The sequence below is a fragment of the Rhipicephalus sanguineus genome, chromosome 4 (assembly GCF_013339695.2).
Source record: "Rhipicephalus sanguineus isolate Rsan-2018 chromosome 4, BIME_Rsan_1.4, whole genome shotgun sequence".
Taxonomy (NCBI): Eukaryota; Metazoa; Arthropoda; class Arachnida; order Ixodida; family Ixodidae; genus Rhipicephalus; species Rhipicephalus sanguineus.
Window position 1 is genome coordinate 145,939,251 of NC_051179.1, and position 14,473 is coordinate 145,953,723.

The 14,473-nt window shown below is 44.6% G+C and overlaps 1 protein-coding gene across 1 annotated transcript; it reads right to left on the bottom strand.

Annotated features, from left to right (window-relative positions):
• On the bottom strand, positions 1 to 10,470 carry LOC119390791 (COMM domain-containing protein 7). The gene is made up of 3 exons (XM_037658486.2): positions 10,207 to 10,470; positions 2,944 to 3,114; positions 1 to 290 (listed from the first exon to the last, which is right to left on the bottom strand). The coding sequence occupies exons 1-3, from the start codon at positions 10,363 to 10,365 to the stop codon at positions 84 to 86; spliced, it is 537 nt and encodes a 178-aa protein (XP_037514414.1). The 5' UTR covers positions 10,366 to 10,470; the 3' UTR covers positions 1 to 83.
• Between the last annotated feature and the right edge of the window lie 4,003 nt (positions 10,471 to 14,473).

Genomic DNA, 14,473 nt, shown 5'->3' on the forward strand with positions numbered 1-14,473 from the left:
AACAGGGCACGAGACAAATCAATACGCTTTATGTACTTAAATCAGTTTGGTTTACAGCACGTATATGATTGGTACAATGATTCTCAGCGCAAGGCCTCCAACGTGAGTTTGGCCTGTTCCATCTCGTGGCACAATGAGTAGAACTGAGCCAGGTTCATTTCAACGTGCACGTCCTGTCCATTTGCCAGGGCCAAACGAAGCTGCACAAAGCTGCCTCGCGGCTCCTGTGATGAGCTGGCCACTGTGACTCCGAAACGCCACTCCACGTCCCGTAGCTGCCAGGGCCGCACCTACCGAGAGAAAGGAATTTTATTAGAACTTTTCCTCTAATTTCGAAGATGTATTTAATACAAGCATGCGCGTCCAGAAGTTTTACACTGAATATCAACTGACGAAGTAGTGCCATTGGATGCGCCTCTGTTCCCTGTAGTTGGAGGACACATTATGTCAGAAAGCCTATACAATCTTCACCGATCGAAATGCTACCATTTAGGGCTAAGTAGTGTACAACGGTCCACTGTTAAAGGGAAAATCGGAGCGTGTGGCATCCACTCGGCGCCGCCACCGGCCGGCTGTCCACAACGAGTTTTGCGCAATCGCAGAGAGCAGCTGGGCGCGTTGCTCTTTCATTGCGTGAACAGCCTGCTTCGTGACAAGTCGGAGTGCAGCAGTACACGGTAGAAGACGACGAAAGAGAACAACGGGCTGTGCTCAGTGCGCTTGCGCAAAACTCGTTGCAGCTGCCGGACGGTGGTGGCGCCGAGTGGATGCCACGCGCTCCAATGTTCCCTTCAATAGCGGACCGCTGTGTACATACTGTTGTTTCCACCACCTCTTTTTCTTATTTCAAAAGCCTGCCCTTAAAATTAATAATTAGTGGTATTCTGTTCGTGTCATATCGCCGTAACTTCGACTCGAACATTTACATCAGAGTAGTGTACAACGGACCTTGTTTTTAGCGGCCAGTCTCGTAGCAACATGACGCAGTGATCTAGTACAATGGCACATACCAGTCGTTATACTGAAAGTGCTGACGAGGTGTTTCAATCCGTGAGGACTGTACATATAATAGTGACCCGAATTTCTCGCACATCAAAATAGACTTCCCACCAACTGCTTCGGCACATACAAATCAGGGAGCACAACTGCATAGTATTATATAGACCAGTGGTCGGCAACCTTTTGAAGCGGAGGGCCAAGTTGCATTAAGCCGACACAGAGCCGGGCCGGACGGCAATCGAGGGGAGGGGGGGGAGAGTTTGCAGGCATAGAAAAAGAATTCGGTGAATTGACAATAATGTAAAAAACTCCATTGATATTATGTTTGTTTTCAGGACGCATGTCACGAGGTTGCAATCAAACGTAGGTTACAAGCGAAAACCCCATTTTAGGTCAAAATTGCCATGTCGGCCTTTAGATGGGAAGTGATCAGGTGAGGGGGGGGGGGGTTGACGTCGTGCCGAGGGCTACATCTTACTGCACCGCGGGCCGCAGGTTGCCGAACCCTGATCTAGTTAAATGAATATACCGCTTGGCATTATTGCGTGCCTACTTAAAAATGCTAAATACCTTTGTCCTTTCATTTCATTTCTTATTTCTTTAAAACAGTTTTCAAGCAAGCATCCTTTAGATGCAAGTTGTGTATAGCGACGGTTCCAATGACAAATGAAATAAGAACGGCAACGGTGGTACGCCGTCCAATCTACTGAGCCTAGAAAATCAGGGATACAAGAATAGGAAAATTGCACACCATCAACTGAAATTCTGCCACTCGCAAGCCCTCATATTGCTCACCCATCGGCCTAACTCCTCGATAGCAAAGGTAAAAGCAGGAGGTGCCCACATAGACTATTCGCGCTATACAATAGCCTGTAGGACAGTGCATGCGTGGAGCTGTAACCGGTGATAAGGATGAGGCAGCAAGAAATGTGACAAGATCAGAGTCTTGCACCGCTTGCTTGAACATTACAAAATGTACAGAACAACGAAGACTTAAATATTTTCTTGAAACTGCGTGACGTACTTTTCAATTGAATGCTTATGTATACCACTTGCGTTTGCATAGTACTTAGGTATAACCCTTGTGCACGTGAGTCTACAGCTTAGGAGTGAGAGATTATACAAAACTGCCATACTTTTTTTTTCTTGACTGGACCGGTCACTAGCCATTTAGGCCATCGATCCGAATATTGATTCTATGCAAGCGATCTTAAGTTTTTGGCTCCTACTCTGCCTCTGGAGTCGTTGGTTGAGTTTCCCATCTCTTGCTGTCCACTCTCACCAATTCACCATAGCTCGCTTGTCCTGTACATTGTGACCCGCCCACGTCCATTTCTTCGTAATACCGACTAAGCTTCGGTTTTACTCTCTATTCCACTGCGCTGTTTTCCTACCTGTTAATACTATGCCTATCATTTTCGGTTCCATTGCATGCTGTATAGTCCTTATATTCATCGTGATTTCTTTCGTTATCTTCCAAGTTTCTCATCCATTTCTCCACCTAACTCTCTGCTTCCCCCTCGCGCGCTTGCCTTCTCTAGAAATGCGGTCTGTCACTGTTATTGTCCAGCGGTTTTTTGTCTACGCTACATACCCTGCCCATTTCCATTTTTTCTTCCTGATTTCGACTAATACGTCCTTATAAGTCGTTTGTTCACTGATTGACTCTGCTCTCTTCATGTCCCTTACTGCACCCATCATTTTCCTTTCCATGGGTCGCTGCGTCGTCCTCAATTTAAGTTGAAACCTCTTAGTAAGCATTCAGGCTTCGGCTCCGTTCAGGCTTCGGCTCCGTAAGTACCGGTAAGATGCACCTGTCTCTAGGCCATTCGTATTGTGCCACTGTAGAAGAGCAGTGAAGTGTTGTGTTCACTGCAATAATATAACTTAGAAAATGACGCGCACGATACATGTCCCAGAAGAAATAACAAATAGAAATATCACCTGTGGTCTAGCAGAACAAGACGCCAGCCAGCGATCAGCTAGCGCAGCCGCACGTGCACTGTCCAGGCCGAGGCTCTCCAGGTTCTGGCGGAGCTGAGGGGCATCCAAGCCACGTCGCGATGCCTCGGACAACAGGAGTGTCAGTGTCTCACTGCCAGGCCTACCGCTTGCCTGCAGTGTTCGGTACATAAGCGTACAGCTGCTGATTGACACTCCGCATCTCTCGTCTAAAACGCGCAAGGATAATCGGGGAATTGAGGAAATCATGTCCTTATCAACAAAAAAAAAAAGAAAACAGATAGGGCTGTGCAAATAGCGAATTTTAGAACCTAATGGAATACGACCGGAATAATTACGACCACGAATCGAATACGAATACAAATTGAATAGTTTTCCAATAGTAAGACGACCATTTTCAAAGCAGCCCTAGACTGGTAAGGTAACAATTCCTAAAACAGCCCAAGAATTCCACATTTGAAATATATGTTCACAAGCTTTAACAAAGGTGCATTACGATTACCTTTAACCGAGAAAAATACCTCAATTACTTAAACTGAGGCAAGCTCGTATACAGCAGCAATTATAAAGCCTTCAAATTTTTTTGTAACTGCAGGCAGAAATATAGCAGTCACTACAATTGCAACACCTTTTCAATAACACTGATACATAATATTAAGCAAGTTTCATGAGTTTGCATTATCATGAAGGTCATGGTACTGCAGTGATGTCATGCCATTTAGTGGATTAATCACACTGTTGCATCAGTGACACTGGTGTTTTAAGCAAAAACGCCTTCATGCTGTGATCAATATAGCGCCTACAGTCCTGCAAGTACAAGTACAGCGCTCTTCACCAGGGAAATTGCCTATCTGTCTAGTGGATGATGTTTTTTTTTTTTTTCAGAAGCTTTCATAGAATTCGTGCACAAAGGTCCACGTCACTATTCTCCTCTCCTTCCTTTCATGTAGCGTGTGCTATATATACCCCCATGTACGGAATAAAACCTTGGTTGTAAGTCAGCGCTTGGTCCGTCTCTTTCACTGTCCCGTACGTGTTTCGCGCTGTTTCTCGTATCGTTAGGCGCTTGTTTTTCATAGTTGTATTACGTAGAAGTGTCCACTCATTACCTCGGCGTCAACAAACTGTCACGGTATGTCACCACCTTTTAAAACGGCGTTTTATTAAGAGCCCATTATGTTCCAACTTATTTCAATGTGCTACCCCCAGCATTTTTCGCATAAAAACAAAAATACAAATTAAAGAAACTGATACGGCGTATCTCGATAATTGTAATGCATGTCATGTCTGGTGTTATTTCATGTGTACTCATTTGTAAGCATGCTGCTGAACAATCATCTAGTGTGGTACTTTGCTTAAGAAACTTTCGCTGTGTTTCTGTTTTTTGTTCACTTTCAATTTCTGTAATTGTTATATATTGCTAATAACTATCGCTTTTATGCCCTGTTGCTTCTAATGTAATGTGCACGTTGTTTTTGTCCTATCATCGCTCTTATGCCGTGTACTAGAACCTTGTGACGCGTTCGGTTTGTTTCGCTGTCTGCCAGGCTCTGCCACTCAAGCCACCAATTGGCTTTGGCTGGCCCAGCCACATGTACTGCTTTATTTGAAGAAATAAAAGGCATTATTATTATTATTATTATTATTATTATTATTATTATTATTATTATTATTATTATTATTACGTGAGCTTTAATTTTTCTTCTATACAGACATTCAGAATTATGGTAGACAAAATTTTTCTCTATCCAGTTCTGTTCAAAAGTTATAGCCTTTCATTACTGCCTGCGGACGTCCCTGAAGCCGAAGATGGCATGTTTGAAAAAAAAAATGCTCATTTTTCTCAAAACTTCATTTTGACGTCTTCATTGTCGTGCAAAGCTCCTAACTTTTCAATAAAGCAATACTTTTCAACGAAAATTTCGATGCTTGCTTGTTAGGCACTGAGTTGTGTAATGGACTAGGATAAACATAAGCAATACTATATAGAGATGTAAACGGATATCACATAAAATGCAACCACCTGAATATAAACAATTTTTTATGTTTGGGGTAAAATATACTTGATTTTGATGACACCGCAAAGATCCTAGTTCGTTCCACAGCCCACACACCTACAATGCTGCCAACACATTTGCTTTTTGCATGGTACGATGGGCATTTAAGGCCACTGGTGCGGCGGAGATACAGTGGGTAACTTTGGGAACTGCATTGTCATAAATGTTTTCTACAAGATCGTCAGCCGAGAGCCAGGCAAACAAAGGGACGTAGTCCAGCATGTGCTTAGCATCTTGGAACGCCAGCGGCCGAAAGCGGCGCCCCCACGGGTTTGACGCGAGTAGGTTGCTGTTCCGGGACGTTCGAGCACGCTAGTGTCTCGCTTTAATTCCCCTACCCCTTCCCCCCTTTATGCCGGATCGTCAATAAAGTTGTTTCACTCACTCACTCACTCTACATAACACTCTATAATAATAATTGTTGGGGTCGAACGTCCCAAAACCACGATCTCATTATGAGGGACGCCGTAGTGGAGGGCTCCGGAAAATTTTGTCCGTCTGGTGTTCTTTAACGTGCACCTAAATCTAAGTTCACCAGCCTCAAGCATTTGTAGAAATTGCGTGCTGGACGGACTGAAAGACGAAGACGAGAAGTGGGTCTGAGGCTGGAGTTCTTGAACTGTTCTTACGTACGCCATGTTGGGACGGTATCGCGCAGTGCGCTAATAAAGGCTGCAAAGGAGATTTCCCACAACAGCATTCTCGCCTCCCTCAGAAATGCGGCCGCCGCGGCCGGGATTCGATCCCGCGACCTGCGGGTCAGCAGTCGAGCACCATAACCACAAGACCACCGTGGCGGTTTACTTAACACTGTTAAACGAGTCTTCTAAAGCCCTTTTTAAGGCAGGTGCATTCAAACAATTCAGGGTCAAAATCTCAAATTATTTCACAAAACTTCGCAACATACTTTTAAAGGAAATCACGTCAAGCAGCACCAGCTGTCCCTCGCACAACACCAGAGCGCCATTAGTGCGAATAGTGATGCAATAAGCCAAGCCATGAAAGCAGTAAACGCGAAATGAAAATTTAAAAAATGCTAAATTCATGACAGCTAGATGTATACAGTGTTTTTTTTTTTCAAACATTCCAGATTTTTTCATGAAAATGCAGCAGTGATGGGCCTGCCACCTTTACACACGAACTCTACGTCAAGAGGAAATGATTTGCTACTTCTGAAAGTACACATGAAATAGGTTGCTCATAAAATTGTTTACTTCGACATTGTTTGATACCGGGGTCTATTCGCGACTTTACTGCTGTTGATGTTCCGTTACGAAAATGACATCGGTAAAATGCACAAAAACACATGAAAAAGAAACACTATAAGAAAAAGATTTGTTGGCGCGGATGACCTAGGTTTCGAACCCACAACCTCTCCGTCCGCAATCATAATTACCGGGCGCTCTAGCTACCGATTGCTCACCGATTAAAGTCCCCAATGTTGAGGCAGTGTGAGGAACGCGAAAAAAAAAAAAAAATGATGCCGCTGCGTTACGCCAGACCCAACTTCCAGTGATGAGGAAGTGACGTACTTTCATTGAAGGTGGGTTGTGGCACTACCTTGCACGGCAAGTCACCTCACTCGCACCAGCCGGTCGCCTTACTTTTGCTAACGATGAAATGCGCCTACCTGCTTCTTTTCTGATGGGCGTAAGCAAACCGCAATACCCACCTTTCTTTTCTCAGTACAGCAGAAAACACCAAGAAGCCACTGTGGCGCTTGTGCTTGCATACATTGTGACAGGCAGAATGGTTCATTGCGCTCCTTTATAGTTCAAGCAAGAAACAGATAAGCATTATACAATGCACACAAAGAATAAGCGGTCAGCTGACATATCTGGCCAGACTAGTCATTTTTTCCTGTTCAGATACTGTTGCGACAGGTCATCACTCAATGTTCGCCACGAAAACTTCCGTGTGACGTAACGCTGCAGTTGAATTTCTTCACTCCTGGCGCGCTCGGTTTCAATATCGGTGTTAATTAATGATCAACACTTCAAATTACGTGCGATTACGCGAGACAAATGATTCAATCGAGTTTGTTCACTGCACGTAAAGAAACGTCCGGAAATACCGAGATTCTAGCATAGAAAATGTATCTGTCATTGACGCAGCTGTCTCATTACACGTCGCCATTTTTCAAACCCAGGGAGCCAGACTTAAACGTGAATCTCGTGCCATTCGATATCGCAGCATCTCATATCAAAACGTCGAAGCAACTGCGACTAATTAGTGTCACACACCGCAGGTGAAGAAAACTCTGCACTAGAGTGACATCACTGGCATATTTTGGAGGAAAACTTGAATGAATCAGGCTTGTCCTTTTCATGACAGGGTGCATGTATCAGTGATCAAAAAGAAACTTCCAGCATAAGTAATTATGCGAAGGGGTTGAACTTTTACTTAACAGTGAAGTGGTTGATTTTCAATCAACTGAGTTCTTCGCATGTTTATCCCTGACATTCGATATAACACCAAACAAAAGTTGTATTTCTTCGGTGATGTTCGAGCAGACTTGCGTTTAATGAAGGCACCATAAAATGTGACAATTACATAACTTGGACATGCCATTTCACTGATCATCTGCCTGTGTGAACGCAAATCAATATTTGTAACAATATTAGTTCATTGGGATTGTTTATGTGTGTAATATTATCCAGGTAGTACTTACCGAGAAATTAAAAACTAAACTCAAGAGGGGAGAAAAAAGAAGACTGGCAAGTTAGACAGGACAGCGTGCCCATCTGAGCTGCCTTGGCTATCTTTTCTCCAGCAGTTTTTTTTTTCCTGCTCAACGTAATGCATAACCAACTGAGCTTAGAGGCAACTGCGAGAATTAAGGCAGCCATTTATCGTCAACACAGCCTTTCCTTTGAAACTATTTTGGCTGTGGTCCTTGTCATGAGCAGAAGTGAGGGTGCCGATGGAAGGAGATAGATGCATTGATTTACACGAAAGGAAGCTTATTCGAATGTGTACCAACATTTGCATGTAAGGGTTAAAGGCACCCTCTCATGTTGTGAATAATATCATACTTTGCAGTAAACGGTTTGAATTAATCATTAAGCGAACATTATGTAGCTTTCAATGAATAGGAAGAGCGACAACGTAATACGTGCAAGAAAAAATTCGGCAGATCCCACGCACTACGGGAATATGTAATGCGAGGCACTCAGCGAGGACACAGCAATACACAGCACTGTATGCCTTTGAAACAAATCAATGCATTCATGTCATGACTTGTCGATCGCATGTTTATCGCGCATGCTATATGTACAATCTGGTGCGTACCTTCTGAAACGTATGGTCTGACACATACAAAACCCGTCATTCATGTTCTTCCCACACTTATGTCATACTACTTTTCGTATATATATATCCTGTTAACGACGGCTGCGAGCGCACCCAGACCGTGGCATGTAAATCATGCCGTACATTACCTGCATGTCATGATTAGCACGTTACGACCTGTCAATTATATTGATAATACATTCACGTCATACCAATTTTAGTACATGTACAGTTTGTGAAACGGCCGCGAGCGCACCGAGACGGTGTCATGTAAGTCACAGCGTACACGACATGCATGTCAAGACCTTAATGTTACGACTTGCACTTATGTTCACCACATACTCATGTTACGCCATACCAGTTTTGGTGACGGCCGCGAGCGCGCCAAGACTGGGTCATGTAAATCATGCCGCACATGACATGCATGTCATGATATTCATTCTAAGACTTGTCATTTATGTCTGTCATGCATTCATGTCGAGCCATACGAATTTCGGCATATTATATACCGATTTGATGAAGCGGCCAACAGCGCACCAAGACCCTGGCATGTAAATGATGCCGCACATGGCATCTGTGACACGATTTCCATGTTACGACCTGCCATTTAAGTTCGTCATACACTCACGTCCCATCATACAAATTTTGATATATACCATGTTAACGAAACGGCCGCTAGAGCATCATGACCGCAGCATGTAAATCATGCCGTACATGACATTCATGTGAGGATTTTGATTTGCTACCTGCAACTTATATTCGCTTTAAACTCATGTGACAGCGCCACAATACCCGTTTTGTATATATCCCGTTAACAAAACGGCCACGAGAGAACAAAGTCGTAGATAGATAGATAGATAGATAGATAGATAGATAGATAGATAGATAGATAGATAGATAGATAGATAGATAGATAGATAGATAGATAGATAGTAGACACACAGACACACAGACAGACAGACAGATAGATAGATAGATAGATAGATAGATAGATAGATAGATAGATAGATAGATAGATAGATAGATAGATAGATAGATAGATAGATAGATAGATAGATACGCTTAATGTAACTGAATTTTCGCTAAGAAATGCTTCGCATTTGAAAGCACGTATGAGAACACGACCTATTAATGGACTCGCTCATAGCGCGAGCTCGCAATGTAAACCACTCAATATTTTGTACTGTTAAAGCTTTTTTCGTTATGTCAATTGTTACTACATGGACCTCATGCGGCCTAGTTTTCAAAACCAGTTTTTGTATGCGAGTTCTGGTATCAAGAAACGCAAAGCTTCTACTAAAGCCAGAACACAAGCGGTGTTCGACTGTCGAATGAATGCATTGCAATGAGAAATTTCGCCCCCATAAAGCTGTTTCGTTCGTTACAAAGTGATCGAAGAGTCAGCCGCAACTAATCATATCGAATTGATCTGTATTTAATCGTGCCGCAGCGGTTGAATGTATCACTACATGCAAAGAACACATGAAGAAACAGGCAGCAGGTCACAAAGCGCATATAGTGGCGCCATCTAGAATGCTCAACAGAAGACTGACTTTAAAGTTCCTTGAATGCCTGATAGATGGCGCTACCATACTGTTGCGCGTGGGAAACCATCGCAAACGCTGGGCTACTTCGAAAACACAAGCACGCGAAACAACACAATACTTAAACAGCACCGTTTACGCTACGAAGTGAACCTTGTTCCATGAATTACTGGCAAATCGTATTAACAGCCTCCCGGCACCAAACAAACGCAGTTCAAACGACAGGTACCATCCACTCGTCACGGGCTGTTCAGTCGCATAGGCTTTACACATTTGAGAAAAAAAAAAAAAGAGCCAGAATCAACGGCAAACCTGCAAGTTTTCAACAGCGACGAATGCTGCAGGGTACTTACGCTGCCACCCGACGACGGAGCTGACACCGTTGACGAGCGGCAGGCAATGTCGACGAGTTCAGAGAATTGCTCAGCACTTAGCCCATTCACAGCCTGTATGTCCGCAAGCACTGCGCTGCTGGGCTTGCCAGCCAAAAGCTTTTCATCTTCAGCCTTCATGGCCAAACAGAGCAGGCAAAGAAGCGATCTTCGCGCCTGTGTCGGTAAAACCGGCTGCAGCACACTCCCCCACTTGTTATACACCCACCACAGATCAGCGAGACCTGTCGTTTACTTCGCTACGGATGTTTCGCAGCCACGCTAGCCGAACACCAGATGGCGCACCATTCCATAACAGCGCAAGAAAATCAGATCGGCAAAACGTTTTTCACTCATTGAAAATTGAGCTTGGTGGCGCATAGGCCACCGGCCATGCACGAAGCTAGCGCGAGCAGCATTCATTAACCTTGTAACATCGCTGTCATGCCTTCTTTCAGGATTCCGTATTTAAATTTAGCGCTTTCGACACACAGAAGAAGCATGTCCTTCGAGAATAGCAGCTCGCACGTTTGGACAGCACCTGTATATATATATATATATATATATATATATATATATATATATATATATATATATATATATATATATAAAGCGTACACGTTTGCTATGCGTGTTTATTGAATTAGTCGTCGCTCTATATTTACTTTAAAAGAAGTTTAATGACTTCAGCCACTCTTTTTACCTGATACAAGTTTTATGGCCGAATATTTTGGAATTATTGCCATTGTTTCATGCCCCAATGGCAGTACCTTTCTCTGTGTATCACTGCCACGGATCGAATGACATCATTTGCACCGAATTCCATTGGAATGTAATTATACTAAAAGTTGCCGTGTACGTAACAGGAGTGTAAAAATCACGGAGGGACAACGTTGCGTAGACTAGGTAGTCTAGTAACATTGGGGAGAGATGTGTGTTTGAATGTAAAAAAAAAAGAAAAGAGCACGGAGTTTTATAAACTCCTAAAGAAGACATCGGCTTACCGCGTTTACACCCCACGAGACACCCCATATAAGGCGGACGTGCAGAGCTTGACACGTCAGTATGTCATATGAGTGCGAAGGTGGTTTATATCGAGATTGTCAAGGGGACGGTGGTTGCCCCCACCCCCTATTCCTTTATAGTGCCTCACATATTAATCCTTCAATCATTTAATGTCAGTCAGGTGTTCCGTACTGCGCAGTGCATGACACCCGCACCCCCCCCCCCCACCCCCGTCCCCGCACTAAAGGCGTAGCGAGAAATTTTTTTCGGAAGTTGGAAGGTCCTACTTTCTTTCATGTATGTTCGGGCGTGTGTTTGTATGTGTGCTTGTATATGCGCGCACACATACAAACACGCGCCCGAACTCACCTAAAAGAAAGTAGGACCTTCCCAACCTCCGAAAAATATTTCTCGCTACGCCTTTAGTGGGGTGGAGGGGTCAGGGGTGGGTGGGAAGTGTCATGCACTGCGAAGTACTGAACATGTGAGCGACATTAAAGGAGTATACTTCCCCGTCTCGTAGTAGCATCCCCTCAATCTAGGCAACTGACCGAATATGAACTTGCCAGCGCTAGATGTGGCACATACTTATGTTTGAGCTACACTGCTCGTAGCTATAAACGTTGACTAACTTGAGAAATTCAATGTTGCACGTTGGGCTTGTCGTTACAGCATACTGCGCGATAAAGGTGTAGCGCACCGGACACGAGGAAACTTGACAGAGATATAAACGTAGCGCTACGTGTGTATTGTGGCGAGGTTCCTTGTGTGCTACTGTCGGGTGCGCTGCACGTTTATCCCACTACGAGAAATTCAGTCGCGGCGACGACTACCGCACAAAAACTTTTTAAAGACGCCTGCTTGCGTTATGTATATTGTTATGTTATATGTTACTTGTTATATTATGTATAAGTTACATATGAAACTCGTTCCTCTGGTAGCACATATTCCTGCTGTAATGTAGCGACGTTGATAATGCTGTCCTATGTTGAGCAACATTGGGCACCTTCAGGCAATGTTGACGGAACGTTAATGTAGTGATATTCCTTGAATGGGACAGAATATTGAATTAACCTTGCACGAATAAGATGTGGTTTCGTGCACACAGTACATAGTTATCGGTAATGCCTTAGGTTTCATCACCTTTTCATAAACAGAACTTGTCAAATCGTCACATACTTTCGTAAACAGGTCGTCGTTCAAAAGAACTGTTGCACCACAAACGTTCTGAGATAAACAGCCAAGGCGTCACTCCGGCATATTCACAGCGTTTAGATCCCAAAAGGCTGATGGCGCGTAGCACTCATCGCATTATTGCCGGAGAATTTTCCAGCTGTGGAGCCGAGGTTGCTTAGCGGAGCCGGAGCTCCCGGAACGGCGATGCTTCCTGAGCAGGTGTATCACTACACGTGGTATGCTCGCTTCGGTCGTTCGCGCGCGCGCTTTTTCTTGAGTCGTGCATTCGAGACTTAGGAAGAGAAATAGGATGGAAACGCACTATCTTCCAAATCCTGTTTTGCTCCCGCGTGGTGCAATGAGAAAGCCGGGGCAAGCGTTTTCAGTTTTTATTCACGAACTACGTTGGCTCGCGGACCTTATCGCTGCGTTTCGGCTCTAACGGCACAACACCAATAGCTTAGTTTTCTCCTTGGCTCTGGAAGTTGCCTGCGGAGCTTCTGTGCGGATGTGTTTTCGCCTGTCTTTGCTTTATCATCGTCTGGAGCACCGGCGAATAGAGTATCTTCATGCGCGGTACTTCTCTTGTTAAGGGGACACTAAACACAAATAACAATTTACGTCATAGTTAAAGGTCAGTGTGTGAGAACGTCTAAAACGTCAATATTATCAACAGCAGTGCTCAACTAGTCGAGAAATTTAGGTAAATGTAAAACACGATGTGCGCCACAAGTGGGGCATTTAGAAAATGATTCCGATGACGCCAAGAGTCCCGAGTAGAATTAACCAGTAGCAATCAAATTAGTTGCAATAAAAAAGAACCTTAATCACATCGCAAGACTTAATAAAATGCTGTTTGTTCTTTTCTGTTTGATTCATGGAAAAAATAACCTCTTGGTGTTACCATGGGAGCGGCGCCACTGGTTCAAAAGTTCCGTTTTCGCCGAGTTGCGCGTCTCACTGGTAGTTTCGGTGCCGCGTACTTCTGCGTTTGCTTGGCTCTCGCTATTTTCACCCTGTCGATATCTACTTCTGCTGCTGGCCAAGCTAAGCTGCGTTACAGTGAACTATACAGTTACGGAGTGGCCCGTGGCTGCGTCTTGGCAAGGTTGATGGTCGCTATTGCGCAAGAAGCCGTAGCGTCGGAGGCCAGGCAGTAAAGGCGGGCAGCATTGGGCACGGTAACTGCCACGTGAGAAGGCCCGTTCAGGCGGGCGATTTCGAGTGCGCTAACGACGTGCGGACCACTAAAACATGATTTTATTGCGATAGCAATTATATGGACAGTCTCGGCTGGATTTTGCCGTCGCCGTCGCCGCCGTCATGCATCGTATATGTATAAGTATGTATATATATATAAAGGCCCCAAAGAAAAATAACTCAGAAAAATGCTTCCGAAGCGCGGAATCGAACTAGGGACCCCTTGCTCCGCAGCGAGCGGCGCTATCCACTACGCCACGAAACGCAGATCCTTCACGTAGCTAACGGCGAGCGTTATATACACACCATTTAGCGCTGGACGGACTCAGAGACAGAAGGCGATAATAAGCGTTTCTTCATTACCAGCGAGGTGGCGCTAGGAGCCCGACGGGCGCATTTAAAAGTCGTCGGCGAGCTCGCTCGCTTCTTCTTATATTTGCGCATGGGAGAAGCTTGCCCTTCCGCTGTCTGCTCGCGCGGTTTTCTCGTGGCGCGGGGTAGAGGAATGTTTCACGCTTTCACCGTGATATCCGCGCTCATGTTACGGCGCGTACGAATGTCACTCGAGCTCAGGGACGCCGCTAAACGAACAAACAGAAGATGAGCGCGAACTATCAAGTGTCACAGCTCGACACTTGAAGCACGCTAGTTTCCTTCGCTGCTTCGGCCGCCTTTGCAACAGAAGCGCTGTTCAAACTGAGAGTATCCATTGGCGAGCCTCACTTCGTATAACATTAGTTCCTTGCTATCGCATTCATTGCTTCGCCCTTGCGGCGAAACTGTGACTTTTTCTTTCAAAAAAGCATATGCTTGGCACGAAACAGGCACTACGAGGTTTCTGGAACACTATTTCAACAATCAATGTTGA